The sequence below is a fragment of the Hypanus sabinus genome, chromosome 15 (assembly GCF_030144855.1).
Source record: "Hypanus sabinus isolate sHypSab1 chromosome 15, sHypSab1.hap1, whole genome shotgun sequence".
Taxonomy (NCBI): Eukaryota; Metazoa; Chordata; class Chondrichthyes; order Myliobatiformes; family Dasyatidae; genus Hypanus; species Hypanus sabinus.
In genome coordinates, this window is record NC_082720.1 from 32827990 (window position 1) to 32847565 (window position 19576).

General features: G+C 42.9%; 1 protein-coding gene across 3 annotated transcripts in view; it reads right to left on the bottom strand.

Annotated features, from left to right (window-relative positions):
* Window positions 1-6102: 6102 nt before the first annotated feature.
* The window catches only part of ablim3 (actin binding LIM protein family, member 3), a 305340-nt gene continuing 291866 nt past the window's right edge, over window positions 6103-19576 (bottom strand). The window contains exons 18-21 of one of the 3 annotated variants that reach the window (XM_059990185.1): window positions 14919-14979; window positions 14125-14132; window positions 12162-12242; window positions 6103-6829 (exon numbers count right to left, since the gene is read on the bottom strand). In XM_059990185.1, the coding sequence (XP_059846168.1) occupies window positions 6716-6829; window positions 12162-12242; window positions 14125-14132; window positions 14919-14979 (264 nt within the window). In that variant the 3' untranslated portion in view covers window positions 6103-6715. Of the gene's footprint in view, window positions 6830-12161; window positions 12243-13177; window positions 14133-14918; window positions 14980-19576 lie in introns of those variants that run through there. The other 2 variants (XM_059990183.1, XM_059990184.1) reach the window with 2 other exon arrangements.

Consider the following 19576-nt stretch of genomic DNA (forward strand, 5'->3'; position numbering starts at 1 on the left):
AATTGTGTGCAGACCTCTGAACAGTAGCAAAGATGATTACAGCAGGAGATAGAAAATGCATCTCAAAAGGGAAAAGCTAAAATAATTATGGGGGATTTTAATATGTAGATAGATTGTGAAAACTAGGTTGGTACTGGATCCCAAGGGGGGAGTTTGTAGAATGCCTGTGAGATGGTTTTTCAGAGCAGCTTGTCGTTGACCCCACTAGAGGATCAGCAATTCTAGACTGGGTCTTGTCCAATGAACTGGAATTGTTTAGAGAGCTTAAGGTAAAGGAACCCTTAGAAGGCAGTGATCATAATATGATAGAATTCACCCTGCATTTGGAGAAGGAGAAGCTAAAATCAGATGTATCAGTATTACAGTAGAATCAAGGGAATTATAGAGGCGTGGGAGAGGTGCTGGCCAAAATTGATCAGAAGGGAACACTAGCAGGGATGACGGTGGAGCAGCAATGGCTGGAGGCTCTGGGAGACATTTGGAAGGTGCAGGAAAGATACACCCCAAAGAAGTAGTATTCTAAAGGCAGAATGATGCATCTGTGGCTGAAAGAGAAGTCAAAGTCAACATAAAAACTAGAGAGGGCATATAACAGAGCAAAAATTAGTGAGAAGTTAGAAGATTCAGCAGCTTTTGAAAAACCAACAGAAGGCAACTAAAAAAAGTTCTAAAGGAGGAAAAGATGGAATATGAAGGTAACACGAGTGAATCAGCAGATGCTGGAAATAAATAAAAAACACAAAATGCCGACAAAACTTTGTGTTTTTTATTTGAATATGAAGGTAAGCTAGCCAATAATATTAATGAGAATACCAACAATCTCTTTAGATATATAAAGTGTAAAAGACAGGACAAGGTGCCAAATATGAGGTGGCTTACCAAGTTAAGAGCCCATGGGATTACAGGAAAGTTACTAACATGGTTGGAGCATTGGCTGATTGGCAGCGAGTGGGAATAAAAGGATCCTTTTCTGGTTGGCTGCCAGTGACTAGTGGTGTTCTGCAGGGGTTGGTGTATATAAATGATGATGGAATAGATGGCTTTGCTGCCAAGCTTGCAGATGATACGAAGATTGGTGGAGGGGCAGGTAGTGTTGAGGAAACAGGTAGAATGAAGGACAGACAGATTAAGAGAATGTGCAAGAAAGTGGTAAATGAAATACAATGTTGGAAAATCCATGGTCATACACTTTGGTAGTGGAAATAAATGTTCATATTATTTTCTAAATGGGAACAAAATCCAGGAATCTGAGATGCAGAGGGACTTGGGAGTCCTTGTGCAGAACACCCTGAAGTTTAACTTTCAGATTCAGTCAGTGATGAGGAAGGCAAATGCCTTGTCAACATTCATTTCAAGAGGTCTAGAATACAAAAGCAAGGATGTGATACTGAGGCTTTATAAGGCACTGGTGAGGCCTCACCTTGAGTATTGTGAACAGTTTTGGGTTTTAGAAAAGATGTGTTGGCTTTGGAGAGGGTCCAGGGAGGTTCACAAGGAAGATTCCAGGGCTATCATACGAGGAATGTTTGATGGCTCTGGGTCAGTATTTACTGGAATTCAGAAGAATGAGCGGGATCTCATTGAAACCTTTTGAATGTTGAAAGGTCTAGACAGAGTACACGTGGAAAGGATGTTTCCCATTGTGGGAGAGTCTAGGAGAAGAGGGCACAGCCTCAGAATTGAGGGGCGCTCTTTCAAAACAGAGATGTGGAGATATTTCTTTAGCCAAAGGGTGGTGAATTTGCCGCATGCAGCTGTGGAGGCCAGGTCGTTGGGTGCACTTAAGTCAAAGATTGATAAGTTCTTGATTGGACACGGCATCAAAGGTTATGGGAAGAAGACCGAGAACTGGGGTTGAGGAGGAGAAATAAAGGATCAGCCATGGTTGAATGGCGGAGCAGACTCGATGGGCCAGATGGCCTAATTCTGCTCCTATGCCTTATGGTCTTATGGACAAGGAAAAGGCAAATGTACTGAATAAAAATGTTTGCATCACTCTTCACTGTGGAACACAGTAGCAGTATGACTGAAATTCAGTGTCAGCGGGCATTACTGGAAGAAGGTGCTTGGGAAACTGAAAGGTCTGAAGGTAGATAAGTCACCTGGACCTGATGGTCTACACCCCAGGGTTCTGACAGAGATAGCTGAAAAGATTGTGGAGGCATTAGTAATGATCTTTAAAGAATCATGGTTCCGGAAGAATGGAAAATTGCATATCTTTCCTGACAAATCTGTAGGACTTCTTTGAAAAAATAACAAGCAGGATAAACAAAGATAGACAATTGGTGGGGATTGTGTACTTTGATTTTCAGAAGGCCTTTGACAAGGTGCCACACATGAAGCTGCTTAACAAGAGCCCATGGTATTAGAGGAAAGATACTAGCATGGATAGAGCATTGGCTGGTTGGCAGAAGGCAAAAAAAGAGAATAAAGGGATCCTTTTCTGTTTGACTGATGGCGATTAATGATGTTCCACAGTGTGGGGACCACTTCAATTACATTATATGTCAATGATTTGGATGAAGGAATCGATGGCCTTGTGGCCAGGTTTGCAGATGATACAAGGATAGGTGGAGAGGCAGGTAGTTCTGAGGAAGTAGAGAGGCTACAACAGAACTTAGGTAAATTAGGACAGGCAAGGAACTGGCAGATGGAATAGATGTGTTGGGAAGCATATGATCATACACTTTGGTAGAGGAAATGAAAGTGTTAACTATTTTCTAAATGGAAAGAAATACAAAAACTGAAGCAGAAAGGGACTTGGAAGTCCTCATGCAGGATTCCCTAAAGGCTAATTTGCAAGATGAGTCAGTGGTGATGAGCGCAAATGCAGTGTTAGTATTCATTTCAAGAGGACTAGAATATCATAGCAAGGATGTAATGTTGAGGCTTTATAAGGCATCGGCGAGGTCTCACTTGGAGTATTGTGAGCATTTTGAACCCCTTCTCTAAGAAAGGATGTGCTGATATTGGAGAGTGTTCAAAGGAGAATCACAAAAATGATTCCAGGATTGAAAGGCTTATCATATGAAGAATATTTGATGCTTCTAGGCCTGTACTCACTGGAATTCAGAAGATTGGCAGTTTAGGGTGATATATCATTGAAACCTATTGAATGTTGAAAGGCCTCAATAGAGTGGATGTGGAGAAGATGTTTCCTATCGTTGGGAAGTCTAAGATCAGAGTCAGCCTCAGAAAAGAGGGATGACCATTTAGATGAGAAATTTCTTTAGCCAGAGGGTAGTGAAGCTGTGGAATTCATTGCCTCAGGTGGCTGTGGAGGCCAAGCCATTGGGTATATATAAGGCAGAGGTTGATAGATTCTTGATTAGTCAGGACATGAAAGGATACAGGGGGAAAGCAGAAGGAAATAGATCAGCCATAATGAAATTCTCCTTTGCAACTTCCCCTGGTTTGCCACCTCTTTCCCTTTATTCAATACAGTGACATGGAAAAGTTTGGGCACCCCGGTCAAATTTCTGTTACTGTGAATAGCTAAGCGAGTAAAAGATTACCTGATTTCCAAAAGGCATAAAATTAAAGATGACACATTTCTTTAATATTTTAAGCATGATTTTTTTAATTTCCGTCTTTTACAGTTTCAAAATAACAAAAAAGGAAAAGGGCCTGAAGCAAAAGTTTGGGCACCCTGCACAGTCAGTACTTAGTAACACCCCCTATGGCAAGTATCACAGCTTGTAAATGCCTTCTGTAGCCAGCTAAGAGTGTTTCAGTTCTTGTTTGGGGGATTTTTGCCCATTCTTCCTTGCAAAAGGCTTCTGGTTCTGTGAGAATCTTGGGCTGTCTTTCATGCACTGCTCTTTTGAGGTCTATCCACAGATTTTCAATGATGTTTAGGGTGGGGGACTGTGAGGGCCATGGCAAAACCTTCAGCTTGCATCTCCTGAGGTAGTCCATTGTGGATTTTGAGGTATGTTTAGGATCATTATCCTGTTGTAGAAGACGTCCTCTTTTCATCTCCAGCTTTTTTACAGATGGTGTGATGTTTGCTTCCAGAATTTGCTGGTATTTAATTGAATTCATTCTTCCCTCTACCAGCGAAATATTCCCCGTGCCACTGGCTGCAATACAAGCCTAAAGCATGATCGATCCACCCCTGTGCTTAACCGTTGGAGAGGTGTTCTTTTCATGAAATTCTGCACCCTTTTTTCTCCAAACATACTTTTGCTCTTTTATTTTAACTTCATCAGTCCACAGGACTTGTTTCCAAAATGCATCAGGCTTGTTTAGATGCTCCTTTGCAAACTTCTGATGCTGAATTTTGTGGTGAGGACACAGGAAAGGTTTTCTTCTGATGACTCTTCCATGAAGGTCATATTTGTGCAGGTGACGCTGCACAGTAGATCAGTGCACCACCACTCCAAAGTCTGCTATAGCCTTCTCAAGGTCTTTTGCAGTCAAACAGGGGTTTGCCTTACCAGCAATCCTACGAGCAGTTCTCTGGGAAAGTTTTCTTGGTCTTCCAGACCTCAACTTGAGCTCCACTGTTCCTGTTAACTGCCATTTCTTAATTACATTATGAACTGAGGAAACAGCTATCTGAAAATGCTTTGCTATCTTCTTATATCCTTCTCCTACTTTGTGGGTATTATTTATTTTAATCTTCAGAGTGCTATGTAGCTGCTGATTGTTGGGACAAGGTTTGAGGAGTCAGGGTATTTATAAATCTTTGAAATTTGCATCACCTGGCCTTTCCTAATGATGACTGTGAACAATCCATAGCCCTAACAAGCTAATTAAGGTTTGAGACCTTGGTAAAAGTTATCTGAGAGCTCAAATCTCTTGGGGTGCCCAAACTTTTGCATGGTGCTCCCTTCCTTTTTTTCTCCACTCTAAAATTGTACAAAACAAAAATAATACACTAATCTTGCTTAAAATGCTGAAAAGAATGTTTCATCTTTAACTTTATGACTTTTGGAGATCAGTACATCATCTACTCATTTAACTATTCACAGTAACATAAATTTTGACCGAGGTGCCCAAACTTTTGCATGCCACTGTAAATAAATCACAGATTAAACCAAAGCAAAAACAACAAAAATAGAGTTCATTTAAATAATTTCATTTTTTAAACATGCTGCACTATTCAGATGATTGATTGTGTTGTATGCATATTGCATTCTAAAACAAAACAATTTCATGATCAGTTTAGTAATGAAAACAATTCAAGTAAAGAGAAAAGGTTTTCATTCAACACTGCTTAGCAACGTGTTAAACCTCCCCTTCTTACCCCATCCCTGACAATATTTAGTTGTTTGTTTTTTTCTCTCTCTCTGCCCATCACTCTGTCTGTTCTCCATCTCCCTCTGGTGCTCCCCTCCCCCTTTCTTTCTCCCTAGGCCTCCCGTCCCATGATCCTTTCCCCTTTCCAGCTCTGTATTGCTTCTGCCAATCACCTTTCCAGCTCTTAGCTTCATCCCACCCCCTCCAGTCTTCTCCTATCATTTTGCATTTCCCCCTCCCCCACTACTTTCAAATCTCTTGGTATCTTTCCTTTCAGTTAGTCCTGATGAAGTGTCTCGGCCCGAAACGTCGACAGCGCTTCTCCTTATAGATGCTGCCTGGCCTGCTGTGTTCCACCAGCATTTTGTGTGTGTTGTTTGCATTTCCAGCATCTGCAGATTTCCTCGTGTTTGCTGTTAAACCTAGTCTTAGTTTTCCATAATCGTTTCAGGGCTGATGAGGAAGACTCTGAAGGAAGATGTTTCTACAACTCAAAAAGATAATCAGTCATTTCCAAGTTCATGTACCCTTCCTCAACTTTCAAAAAAAAAGCTCCATTATATTTCGTGTCACAGTCTGGCTCGACTTCCAGCAGGTGGAATGTTTCAATGGTCCCTGGAAGTCTAGGAAACTGCCCAGATATCCTTCTTCAGCGTTGGTGTTCTCCCTCTTTAACAGAACAAAAGTTGAGTATAATAAAAAGCAGAGCAAATTCATGCCCCAAATCTGCCTTTGATCTGGGCTGGAATCCTGACCTCCCAATCTCTGTGAAGTAGTTAACAGCTAAGATCTTACACAACGTTACTGAAGTGAAATAAACACAGATCGGTTTAAGTTAATTTTCCATCATTTATTTATCAAACAAAATGCAACAATTATCAATGAACAAACAAATATGGGACTCTATATCAGCTGAGAAAAAAAGGTTAATAATCATTAGAGTAAACGGAATCATTTACAGGTGTGTTTATCTGTGACATTATCAAAACTCCCATTTAGGACAACAGCTACTTCAGTAATATATTTAGTTGACAGTTTTCTGTTCTGTGGAGTTTTGACATTCAGCAATTCTATTTGTACATTAACAAAAAAGTTCAAAGATAAAACATAGAGAATTGATATGAAAAATCTCATCTAAGTCAGAGAAGGAAATCAAACAAAAATAAATGATAAGAGATAGATAGCAAATAATCTTAGTTTATTTAAAAATCCAAGTTTAGAACATACTGTGTATCAGGGCCACTGTAATTTTACTCCCCAAAATTCTTTATGATTAGTGGATTATATCACAAAAGTTGCAAAATATGGAAATATGAGCCCACACCTGATAGACATTTGCAGAACATCCATAGATACATATAACTTTCTTAACATTATATGATTGTAAAACACTACTAACAGATTGTGTGAATAAATGCTTGTATACTTGGGTAGGTGATTTTCCTTTCTTTAACAGGATACTTATATTTGTTTAAAAGAGCCTTGCTTGCTTTTTCAGTTCGTTTCTTTTCCATAATGCAAGTCGATCAAACTCTGCGAGTGTCATTCCAAACACCCGGTAGAAATCTTCTGGAGACAAGTGACGCTGCAAATAAAACAAAGACCTGTCAATCTGTTGACACTTGTAGTGCCACCTACTCATTGTTGTTAATGGTTAACATAGCTGTTCTGCACTAACTGAATAAATTGTGTACTCAACATATTAGGAAGTAGATATTTAACCTAATTCTAATCATCTACATTTGTAATAAGTCATCAGTTCTTTTCTGCTCTGAACTGCGTAGAACTGATATTGCGGGAGCTCTTTCTCTCTGTTATTAGCCAATGAAATGTGAGAATATGGAGGCTACCAGCTCGCCACAAAATAATAAATTACAAAGCACTTTATAGACCAGAATCTTTAACTGATCTGTTCCAGAGAAGTGATTTAGAAAAGCAGACAAAATGATGCATCTACCCAGTCTGAACATCATGAGGATGATCAGAATGCGAATGGAAATGTGGACATGACTTAGGAAGCTTCGTAAAAGCATTAAATGTTATTCTGAAGCATGTTACGAAGATGTTCCATTGAATGTGATACACAGAAGGAACTTCCATGAAACATACTGTTTAAGAAACTGATGCACCATCAATAACTCTCGGAGACGTGAGGCGAGATAGGCTTTTATTAGCTGGAAGAGAGCACTATCAGCAGCAAGAGACCACCACACAACATCCTGGAGACTGAGGGGGGAGCAGTGCCTCCAATCGCCTTTGTACAGGGGTCTGTGGGAGGAGCCACAGGAGCAGTCAGCAGAGGGGCGTGTCCAGACAGGTATATGTAGTTCAACACATTCACCCCCCCCCCTTTGTTTTAAAAGAGAGTCCCCATGGGGCAAAGTTTCTTACAAGTATATTTACAGGTTAAGTCTATTGGGCGGTCGAATCTGTCGCTGCGATCTACGTAGCACCGGTGATGGTGGTTGTGCTGGCTCCGGCCTGACTTGAGGTGACAGCCCATTTGGCGTCTGTGATCCCTCATGCGTGTGCGAGGCGCCCGGTATGGGAGTGTCGTGAGGAGTCTGTGAAGGGCTTGGTGTGTGCGGTGTCTTGTGGGTATACACCTTGGTGGGTAAGGGGTTCATAGTCACTGTGGAGTGTTTGGGTTAGTGATCTGCTGCTCCTGTGGGCACCAGGTCGCGGATGGAGACCATGTCCTCCCGCCCATCAGGTAAGACCACATAGGCATACTGGGGGTTCGCATAAAGTAGGTGAACTCTCTCGACTATCGGGGAGTATTTATTGCTCCTCGCACGTTTCCGGAGCAGTACTGGCCCTGGGAACGTTAGCCAAACCAGTAGGGTGGTCCCAGTGGCTGACTTCCTGGGAAAAGAAAAGAGGCGCTCATGAAGGGGCGGCATTGGTGGACGTACATAACAGGGAGCGGATAGAGTGGAGTGCCTCAGGGAGGACCTCCTGCCATCGAGAGACCGGCAATCCCTTTGACTTAAGGGCTAAGAGTGTGGCCTTCCACACAGTGGCATTCTCCCTCTTCACCTGTCCATTTCCCCGGGGATTATAGCTCGTTCCCCCCGTGGTCCTACTAGTAGCAATGCCCCTAGCCAGCAGGTACTGGTGCAGCTCGTCACTCATAAAGGAGGACCCTCTATCACTGTGGATATAGCAGGGATATCCGAACAGAGTGAAGACCTGGCGCAGGGCTTTTATGACGGATGTGGTAGTGGTATCGGGGCAGGGGATGGCAAAGGGGAACCGCGAGTACTCGTCGATTATGTTGAGAAAGTAGACATTGCGGTCAGTGGAGGGAAGGGGGCCCTTAAAGTCGACACTCAGTCGCTCAAAGGGGCAGGTGGCCTTGATAAGTTGTGCTTTTTCAGGGTGGTAGAAGTGCGGTTTGCACTCAGCGCAGACTTGGTAGTCCTTGGTCATCGTCCTGATGTCCTCAAGGGACTAAGGCAGGTTCCGGGCTTACACGAAATGGTAAAATTGGGTGACCCCCGGGTGGCAAAGATCTGCATGGAGCTGGTTGAGCTGTGTGCTGGCACATGCTCCCCGGGATAGGGCATCAGGGGGCTCATTGAGCCTTCCAGGTCGGTACAGGATGTCATAGTTGTAGGTGGAGAGTTCCATTCTCCACCGCAAAATTTTATCATATTTGATTTTGCCCCGCTGTTGGTTGCTAAACATGAACGCAACTGAGCGCTGTTCGGTCAGCAGGGTGAACCTTTTGCCGGCGAGATAGTGCCTCCAGTGCCTAATAGCTTCCACTATGACCTGGGCTTCTTTCTCCACCGCGGAGTGCCGAATTTCAGGGCCCTGAAGGGTACGAGAGAAGAATGCTACCGGTCTTCCCGCCTGGTTGAGGGTAGCAGCCAGCGCGAAGTCGGAGGCGTCACTCTCTACTTGGAAGGGAATAGTCTCATCCACCACATGCTAAGAGGCTAACATGCTAACATGCATCGTTGCTTTGGCAATGTCCCCTTTAATGCGGCTGAAGGCCACGCGGGCCTCGGCTGAGAGGGGAAATGCGGTGGACTTGACCAGGGGGCGAGCCTTGTCTGTGTAGTGAGGGACCCATTGGGCATAATAGGAAAAGAAGCCCAGGCACCGTTTGAGGGCTCTGAGGGTGGTGGGAAAGGGGAGTTCCAACAGGGGGCGCATACGGTCGGGGTCAGAGCCAATGACCCCGTTCTCCACGACATACCCAAGAATAGCAAGTTGGGTGGTTCCAAACACACACTTGTCCCTGTTATAGGTAAGGTTAAGAGCTTTGGCCGCTTGGAAAAATCGTTGGAGGTTAGTGTCGTGATCCTGCCAGTCGTGACTGCAGATGGTGATGTTATCCAGATATGGGAACGTGACCTTCAGTTGGCACTGGTCCACCATCCGGTCCATTTCCCTCTGGAAGACAGAGACACCATTCGTGACACTGAAGGGGACGCGCAGGAAGTGATAGAGCCTGCTGCCCGCCTCGAAGGCGGTGTAGGGGCGGTCCTCTGGGCAGATGGGGAGCTGGTGATAAGCGGATTTCAGGTCTATGGTTGAGTACACCTTGTACTGAGCTATCTGATTGACCATATCCGCAATGCCGGGTAGGGGGTACACGTCAAGCTGCGTGAACCTATTGATGGTCTATGACCATCCTATTTTTCTGCCCTGTCCGAACAACGATCACCTGGGCCCTCCAAGGACTTGTGCTTGGCTCAATGATCTCCTCCCTGAGCAGCCAGGGCACCTCCAACTTAATGAAGGCCCTGTCCCCCGCGCTGTACCTCCTGCTTTTAGTTGCCACAGGTTTACAGTCGGGGGTCAGGTTGGCGAACAACAGTGGGGGAGGGATCTTGAGGGTGGAGAGGCTGCAAGTGGTGTCAGTAGCGCGGCTGTTGGCATGGTGCTGGGTGGGATGTGCGGGTCGGTGTGTGTGTGTGGTCAGTAGCGGGATATATGACGAAGCCCCACAAAACTGAGGATTTCTGACAGTGATTGGTGGGAGGGGCCTGTCATACTCCATTGTCACACTTTTCAGGTGGCTCTGGAAGTCGAGCCCCAATAGCACAGGGGCACACAGTTGAGGCATGACCAGTAATGCAAAGTCCCGATATTCTGTGCCCTGCACCACCAATGTCACTACACAACCCCGCCGGATGTCTGTGGAATGCAATCCAGTAGCCATGGTGACCCTCTGGCTTACCGGCTGTGTCACGAGTCTGCAGCGTTGCACCGTGTCCGGGTGAAGAAAGCTCTCAGGGCTGCCTGTGTCAAACAGGCAGCTAGTCCTGTGCCCCTCCACCAGGATGTCCATCATTGACCTTGCAAGCTAGTGTGGAGAGCTTTGGTCGAGGGTTACGGAGGCCAGAGTTGAATCGCCGTCTGGGTGCCCGGTAAGCACCTGTGGGTCGGAGGCGGGGCGAGGTGGCGCCAACAAAGATGGCGACCCCCATGCCTTGCACGCGGCGCTGCTCGACCCCGCTCGTAGTTTAGACATACAGGCCTTGGCGAAGTGGCCCTTCTTTCCGCAGCTGGAGCAGGTAGCTTCTCGGGACGGGCAGCATTTTTGGGGATGCTTTTCGAGTCCACAGAAGTAACACTGCGTGGACTTGCGACTGGCAGGAGCTGTGGTTGATTGCGGGGACTTCACGGGCTCGCAACTGGCAGCAACCATGGTCGATTCGCCGGTGGGTGGCGGGGTCTGCAGCGTCGATGGTACCGACGGGAGATCATGCGGCTGGACAGCGTCAGCGTTGTGCAGAGCAGCCTCCAGCGTGTTGGCCAGCTCGATCGCCAACTGTAAGGTAAGATCGGCGTTTTCTAGCAGCCGCTGGCGCACATACACTGACCTGATCTCCATAACGAAGGCATCTCGTACCAGGAGCTCTTCATGCTGTTCCGCCGTCAGTCCCCTGCAGTTGCAGGCCCGCACGAGTGTCTGTAGGGCCCAGACAAACTCAGTGCTCGACTCTCTGGCCTGCTGCCGCCGCGTCGCTAAGCGATGTCTTGCGTAGACGGTGTTCACCAGCCGCAGGTACTGTCTTTTGAGGGTGTCCAGTGCCCCTTGGTAGATCACTTGTGGATAAGGGAGTAGACCCGCGGACTGACCCTGGAGAGGAGAACTCTGTGCATGATAGCAGGCTCAGTCACGCGAATCTCTTCTAGGTACGATTGGAAGCATGCAAGCCAGAGTTCAAAGGCAATGGCTGCCTCGGGAGATTGAGGATCAAAGTCCAATCTGTCTGGTCGTAAAATGCTCTCCATGTTTTAAAATTGCAGCTAATAAAATTGATGCACCATCAATAACTCTTGGAGATGGGAGGTGAACGATAGGCTTTTATTAGCTGCAAGAGACCACCACACAACATCCTGGAGACTGAGGGAGGAGCAGTGCCTCCAACTGCCTTTATACAGGGGTCTGTGGGAGGAGCCACAGGAGCAGTCAGCGGGGGGGGGGGGGCATGTCCAGACAGGTATATGTAGTTCACCACAGAAATACAAATAGGAGACATTAAAGACATTACTGTGCATTACTTTATCCCAGTACAGCTACTAAAAACTGGGAGAATCAATTCAAATGCTACCATTGAAAGTGAGGTATTGTGGAACTAGCTTGAGGGAGTTTGGTACATGTTCATTCTGTACAAATAAGTAATACATGGGATTTTTAATGGAAGTATTAAACAACAATATAAATTAGTTTATGAGTAGAATTCTGCCATAAAAACATTTTGGTTCCATGCTTAACTTGAAGGTTACAATTCAAGCAGCTTTCCTTATTTCACTTTTACATATTGATGTAAAATAGTTTTAGCCCATACGGCTTTCTGTTTGTTGTGGTATGGCTGTGCACCTGGTTACATAGAACTATACAGAAACAGTGGCTTACTGAAGTAACACAGCCTTAATTGGTCCACATCACATACCTCTAACCTTGTCCTGTCGACATCTTTTGGCAACTTATTCCGGCCTCTGGTGGTTACCATCAACAGATGAAATGGATAAATCTGGAAAGTAAACAACTATATCAGTGGTATTCAATCATTTTAAGTCTACTTGTCTTGGAATTTCAACAGGAACTACATAAATTAAATTTATGTAGACAACGGTGGGAAGTGGTCTTTGAAAGCGCTTAAGACCCGTTTGTATAAATGGAGACAATGTCAGCAATTCCTTTATGTTTCCAGCACAGAAGTCCTAAAGCGAACAATGTAATTCTTCATTGCAATAGTGTGCTACAAGGAATAATAATAACATTAATAACTTACTAATCGAGCACTTTTCATGCAATGTAGTTCAAAGTACTTTACGATAGGATAGAGTGCAAAAGTCAAAATAAAATTAAATAATAAATGATAAAAGTAAACATGAAAATAAAAGTCAAAAAGATGTTAGTTAAAATGAAGGTTAAGTGAATAGGTTTTGAGCTGGTGTTTTAAGAGTCTGCATCCTTTATAGTTTTAGGTATTGAATTCTATAGCTCAGGAGTACAGTTAAAAAAAACCTGATCTGCCAATTATCTTTTGAGGAAGATAGTTTAAATTTAAGAGACCAGTGGAAGAAGACCTGAGAGCACGAGCAGGATTACAAAACAAAACTGATTCTGTGATATACTCTCTTAAGTGTGAAGTGTCAATATTTTAGCAGAAGAAACATTTGCCGAGAAAACATTTGGTTGGGGATAAAAAAAATGATACAGGAATTAAACCTAGGTACTAAGATCCAGTTCAGTAAACATCAGGGGAATTAGGGGCCAAATGATTATCTTCTAAGTGAACATTCAATTATTTTAGGCAGTAAGCATCAAAAATGTCCTTAAAACTTAAACACTTTGCTTTAATTTAGGTAGCTTGCAGTGCATCAACCTTGAATAATATAATTCCATCACAATTTCAAATATAAAATTAAGGTTTGTTTTTATAAATCAAAGTGATGAATTTGATTTGGATGTAGTTTCATGAAGAATAATACATAATCAGCACTAATTCTCTACCAGCAATGCAAGTCTCTATAATGACCAGTTTCATTATTCCAAGTATTAACAAGATAATGGACTATTAATGACCATAAAACTATCGATGTTCACCATTATTACGCTGCAAAACTGAAAGCAACTCTGGGATTTCTGTGCATGTGTATTATGGTGTAGAAAGCCTGAAGATTATTTCAGTAATTCACTGCACCCTTGCATGTCATCTTGTTTACAACATTCTCCCATGCAATCAAGAAAAAAACAAGACATGATTTTTAGGTATTTATTGAAACAAATTTCATACTTTGTTTTTCTCTGTTTGAGTAACCGAAGCATAATTGTTGCCAACCAAACTATCTGGTTCTAAAAGTACAGAATTCCCCTCGTGAACGTTTCAAAATGTAAGTGCACTTAGTTCTTTTATATGTTTATTTATGATATTTCTGACTCGGATCACATGTGCAGGGTAACATTTTTTATTCATCACTCTGAATATAATTTGAAGCATTAATTAAAATGTGTGCTCTGCTCATTGGTATACGCTCAGTGGAATATTTTAACGTGGTTCATTACTCAGTCAACTCAAAGATATTTCAGATACTGGAGTTCAGACATCCTTTAGACACTACATAGTATCAATATACAGATGTATAAAGACAATATATGAGAAACACTATCATTGAAAACTTCTCTTAAGTGATCTTAGGAAATTGTCTAATATTATCATACAAGCTAACTTATTTTCCTTGGAACAATATAAATGCATATCTACAGATAATATAGAAGACATAGGTAAATGGTCACGTGCTCCTTATAGGTACTGTGCTGGAATCAAGCAGCTACTGAGCAAACCATTTCTTTGTCTCACTCATTGTTGCTGCACTCCAAGGCCACAGGGTCAAAGCTGCAGTTCTCACCTTGTACTCTGCAAAAGAAAGAGGAGAAATTTTATTTGATGTAGTACCATAAATGAAACAACATCAGCATTATTGGAAATAACCAGGGCCTCTTCTACTTCCTTTGTTTTAAATTCATGATCACTGCTGCACACAGATCCTCCCCAGCTCATGATCACCCAAACCTATGAACAAGTGCTTGGAAGGCCAGTGGTATAGATTGGCTGGCTGCTGCAGGCATCTTTTGCTGTGTGGGAACCCAATTTACAGTCACATTTCCAACTTGCAAACTGTTCAGGTTACGGATAGAAACACAGAACACCCACAGTACAATACAGGCCCTTTGGCTCACATGTATTTTGGCCAAACATGTAATTCCGAAATTCCTAAGAACAGAACCCTGTTGTAATCAGTGGACAAACAGTCCAGCTTTGTACATTGAAGGAGGTAAATAAGAGTGGGATACAAATGCTTAAAAAGTAGTAATATTACATATTATATAATCATTAAAGGTTATGCAGTCTTTGATGTTTTGCAGTTCCAAAACAGTGCAGTTTCCCATTCTCAAAAATTTCAAAGCAACATAGTAAAATTTTTCTTGAACTGCTTTTGAGAGTGGAGATGTTCTCAGTTGCCATTTTGACTTTTGATTATGTTAGCAGCAAAGTGAGGGGAAAATTGCTATTCAATTGATAATGGTGTTTCTGCCTATTACATTGACAGTACTTTTAACAGATTGAAAGAGATTGTACAGTACAACACGAGTCTGTGACTGAAGCATTTTATTTTGAGTGCAGCCACTGAAATTACCTTACCTCTCATCCCCCAGTTAACAGAGCTGTCATTGTCATACTGGAAAATATCAGCACTCTGGGGCTAAATGAAGTGAAAATAAAAATACCTGTCAGTTATTTGCAATCTCAGATACAGTTCTTCTTAGAATCATAATTATGTTCATGCCAGCTAAGAATAGATCTCAGATCAATGCTACTTCTCAACACTTGCTCTGCAGCAGGTTTGTGGCTTTTCAAGCCACAAATGGAATATTCTTTGAATTCTTAGGCATTGGATAGTTTCCCCTTATAATTGTATAGTGCAAAATACTTGACGTTCCTTCCACTAAACTTCCAACAGTTAACAAGTCTATGTTCCCCAGTTCCTCACCTCTCTACTGAAGAATGTAGGTCCTTACTTTGGTCAGAACTTTATAAACCTATCATTTAAATCTCCCCTTACTCTCCGTTTCAAAGAAAGCAACCTTGGCCTGGACATCTCTCCTCAAACTCACAATTCTCCTCTCATTGATGCTAGCACATTCTCCCTGTAGTGCAGCCACTGGGCAGGACGCAGTACTCTACCTGCAGCCTAACTAAATGTTCTGTGCAGTTGCGGCCAGGGCCCCGGTGAGTAGATGGGGATCTTGGGAGCAGAGCCCTGGTGAGCAGACAGGGAGCACAGGAGCCACTGTTGTGTACAAACTCTCATTAATGAAATTCTGCTTCATTGTTTCCCACTGTTTTCTCCTACAGAGCCATTTAAAAAAAAATCCAGCTTTCCACATTTACTTGGTTCCCACAGATCTTTACATTCTGGATCAATCTGCCATGTGGGGCTTCACCATATTTCTTTTTAGGCAGGGATTCAAGTTTCTGGATCATTGGGACCTCTTCTGGGGCAGGAGTGACCTGTTCAAGAAGGACGGGTTACACTTGAAACGTGGGGGAACCAATAACCTAGCGGGGAGGTTTGCTAGGGCTACAGGGCAGACTTTAAACTAGTAAGATGGGGGGGCGGGAGACTATTTGATGAGACTATGGGAGAGGAGGTTAGTTCACCAGTGGAGCAAGTAAATAGACAGTGTGTGAGGGAGGAAAGGCAGGTGATGGAGAAGGGATGCGCTCAGCCCGAAGAAAGAAAAGGATAATAAATTTGAATGCATTGTTAGGGATGGAAAGAGAGGAGGAGATGGAGAGTATCTTAAATGTATCTATTTTAATGCTAGGAGCATTGTAAGAAAGGTGGATGAGCTTAAAGCATGGATTGATACCTGGAATTATGATGTTGTAGCTATTAGTGAAACATGGTTGCAGGAAGGGTGTGATTGGCAACTAAATATTCCTGGATTTAGTTGCTTCAGGTGTGATAGAGTAGGAGGGGCCAGAGGAGGAGGTGTTGCATTGCTTGTCCGAGAAAATCTTATGGCGGTGCTTTGGAAGGATAGATTAGAGAGCTCCTCTAGGGAGGCCATTTGGGTGGAATTGAAGAATGGGAAAGGTGCAGTAACACTGATAGGAGTGTATTATAGGCTGCCTAATGGGGCGCGTGAGTTGGAAGAGCAAATGTGTAAAGAGATAGCAGATATTTGTGAGGTGGTGATTGTGGGAGATTTTAATTTTCCACACGTAGACTGGGAAGCTCATTCTGTAAAAGGGCTGGATGGTTTAGAGTTTGTGAAATGTGTGCAGGATAGTTTTTTGCAACAATACATAGAAGTACCGACTAGAGATGGGGCAGTGTTGGATCTCCTGTTAGGGAATGCGATAGGTCAGCTGACAGATGTATGTGTTGGGGAGCACTTCGGGTCCAGTGATCACAATAGCATTAGCTTCAATATAATTATGGAGAAGGACCGGACTGGACCTAGAGTTGAGATTTTTGATTGGAGGAAGGCTAACTTTGAGGGGATGCGAAGGGATTTAGAGAGAGTGGATTGGGTCAAGTTGTTTTATGGGAAGGATGTAATAGAGAAATGGAGGTCATTTAAGGGTGAAATTATGAGGGTACAGAATCTTTATGTTCCTGTTAGGGTGAAAGGAAAGGTTAAAGGTTTGAGAGCACCATGGTTTTCAAGGGATATTAGAAATCTGGTTCAGAAAAAGAGGGATGTCTACAATAGATATAGGCAGCATGGAGTAAAGGAATTGCTCGAGGAATATAAAGAATGTAAAAGGAATCTTAAGAAAGAGATTAGAAAAGCTAAAAGAAGATACGAGGTTGGTTTGGCAAATAAGGTGAAAGTAAATCCGAAAGGTTTCTACAGTTATATTAAAAGCAAGAGGATAGTGAGGGATAAAATTGGCCCCTTAGAGAATCAGAGTGGTCAGCTATGTGTGGAACCGAAGGAGATGGGAGAGATTTTGAATGATTTCTTCTCTTCGGTATTCACTAAGGAGAAGGATATTGAATTGTCTAAGGTGTGGGAAACAAGTAAGGAAGTTATGGAACCTATGACAATTAAAGAGGTGGAGGTACTGGTGCTTTTAAGAAATTTAAAAGTGGATAAATCTCTGGGTCCTGACAGGATATTCCCCAGGACCTTGAGGGAAGTTTGTGTAGAAATAGCAGGAGCTCTGACGGAGATCTTTAATATGTCATTAGAAACGGGGATTGTGCCGGAGGATTGGCATATTGCTCATGTGGTTCCATTGTTTAAAAAGGGTTCTAGAAGGAAGCCTAGCAATTATAGACCTGTCAGTTTGACATGAGTGGTGGGTAAATTAATGGAAAGTATTCTTAGAGATAGTATTTATAATTATCTGGATAGACGGGATCTGATTAGAAGTAGCCAGCATGGATTTGTGCGTGGAAGGTCATGTTTGACAAACCTTATTGAATTTTTTGAAGAAGTTACGAGGAATGTTGACGAGGGTAAGGCAGTGGATGTAGTCTATACGGACTTCAGCAAAGCCTTTGACAAAGTTCCACATGGAAGGTTAGTTAAGAAGGTTCAGTCGTTAGGTATTAATGCTGGAGTAATAAAATGGATTCAACAGTGGCTAGATGGGAGATGCCAGAGAGTAGTGGTGGATAATTGTTTATCGGGATGGAGGCCGGTGACTAGCGGGGTGCCTCAGGGATCTGTTTTGGGCCCAATGTTGTTTGTAATATACATAAATGATCTGGAAGATGGGGTGGTAAATTGGATTAGTAAGTATGCCGATGATACTAAGGTAGGAGGTGTTGTGGATAATGAGGTGGATTTTCAAAACTTGTAGGGAGATTTATGCCGGTTAGAAGAATGGGCTGAACGTTGGCAGATGGAGTTTAATGCTGAGAAGTGTGAGGTTCTACATTTTGGCAGGAATAATCCAAATAGAACATACAGAGTAAATGGTAGGGCATTGAGGAATGCAGAGGAACAGAGAGATCTAGGAATAACTGTGCATAGTTCCCTGAAAGTGGAGTCTCATGAAGAGGGCTTTTGGAACGCTGGCCTTTATAAATCAAAGCATTGAGTACAGAAGTTGGGATGTAATGCTAAAGTTGTACAAGGCATTGGTAAGGCCAAATTTGGAATATTGTGTGCAGTTCTGGTCACCGAATTATAGGAAAGATATCAATAAATTAGAGAGAGTGCAGAGACGATTTACTAGGATGTTACCTGGGTTTCAGCATTTAAGTTACAGAGAAAGGTTGAACAAGTTAGGTCTCTATTCATTGGAGCGTAGAAGGTTGAGGGGGGATTTGATCGAGGTATTTAAAATTTTGAGAGGGATAGATAGAGTTGACGTGAACAGGCTGTTTCCATTGAGAGTAGGGGAGATTCAAACGAGAGGACATGTTTTGAGAGTTAGGGGGCAGAAGTTTAAGGGAAACACGAGGGGGTATTTCTTTACTGAGAGTGTGATAGCTGTGTGGAATGAGCTTCCTGTAGAAGTAGTAGAGGCCAGTTCAGTTGTGTCATTTAAGGTAAAATTGGATAGGTATATGGACAGGAAAGGAGTGGAGGGTTATGGGCTGAGTGCGGGTAGGTGGGACTAGGTGAGATTAAGGGTTCGGCACGGACTAGGAGGGCCAAGATGGCCTGTTTCCGTGCTGTGATTGTTATATGGTTATATGGTTAATCTGTGTATACCAGTATACCAGTACTCTGCTAGTCAACACTATCTGTTATCTCCTTGACAATTTGTATTCTTAGTCAGATAATCTAAGCTTAGAAATGCATGCAGACTGTCCTTGATTAACCTATAGTTCTTGAACTACTTTCTTATGTGATTGCTCAGAACTTTTTCCAACAATTTTCCCACTACCGATGTTCGATTAAGTAGCTTGTAACTTGTTCCATCCTTACTCCCCTTTTAAGCACCAGTACCACATCAGCAAGTTTACAAGGAATAGGCCACCAGGTCCCTTCAATATGATCATGGCATATCTTTGCTAACTGCATCTCCACATCTGTGCCAGTTTGCAATAATCATCTAATCTTTTATCTTTTAAATATTTGTCTATTTTCACCTTAAATATATCTAATGATCCGGACCCCACACCACTGGGGTCAGAGGATTCCTGAGGTTCATTAACTTCTGAGAGATGCCATTTCTGTATACTTCGGTTTTAAATAAGTACCCTCGTATTTTGAAGCCATTGACCATTGTTTGTGAATATCCCATTGGTTAAAGCATCTCAACATCTGCCATATCAAGCTCCCTTAAAATCTTATATGCTTGAATAAGGTCACCACTCATTCTTTTAA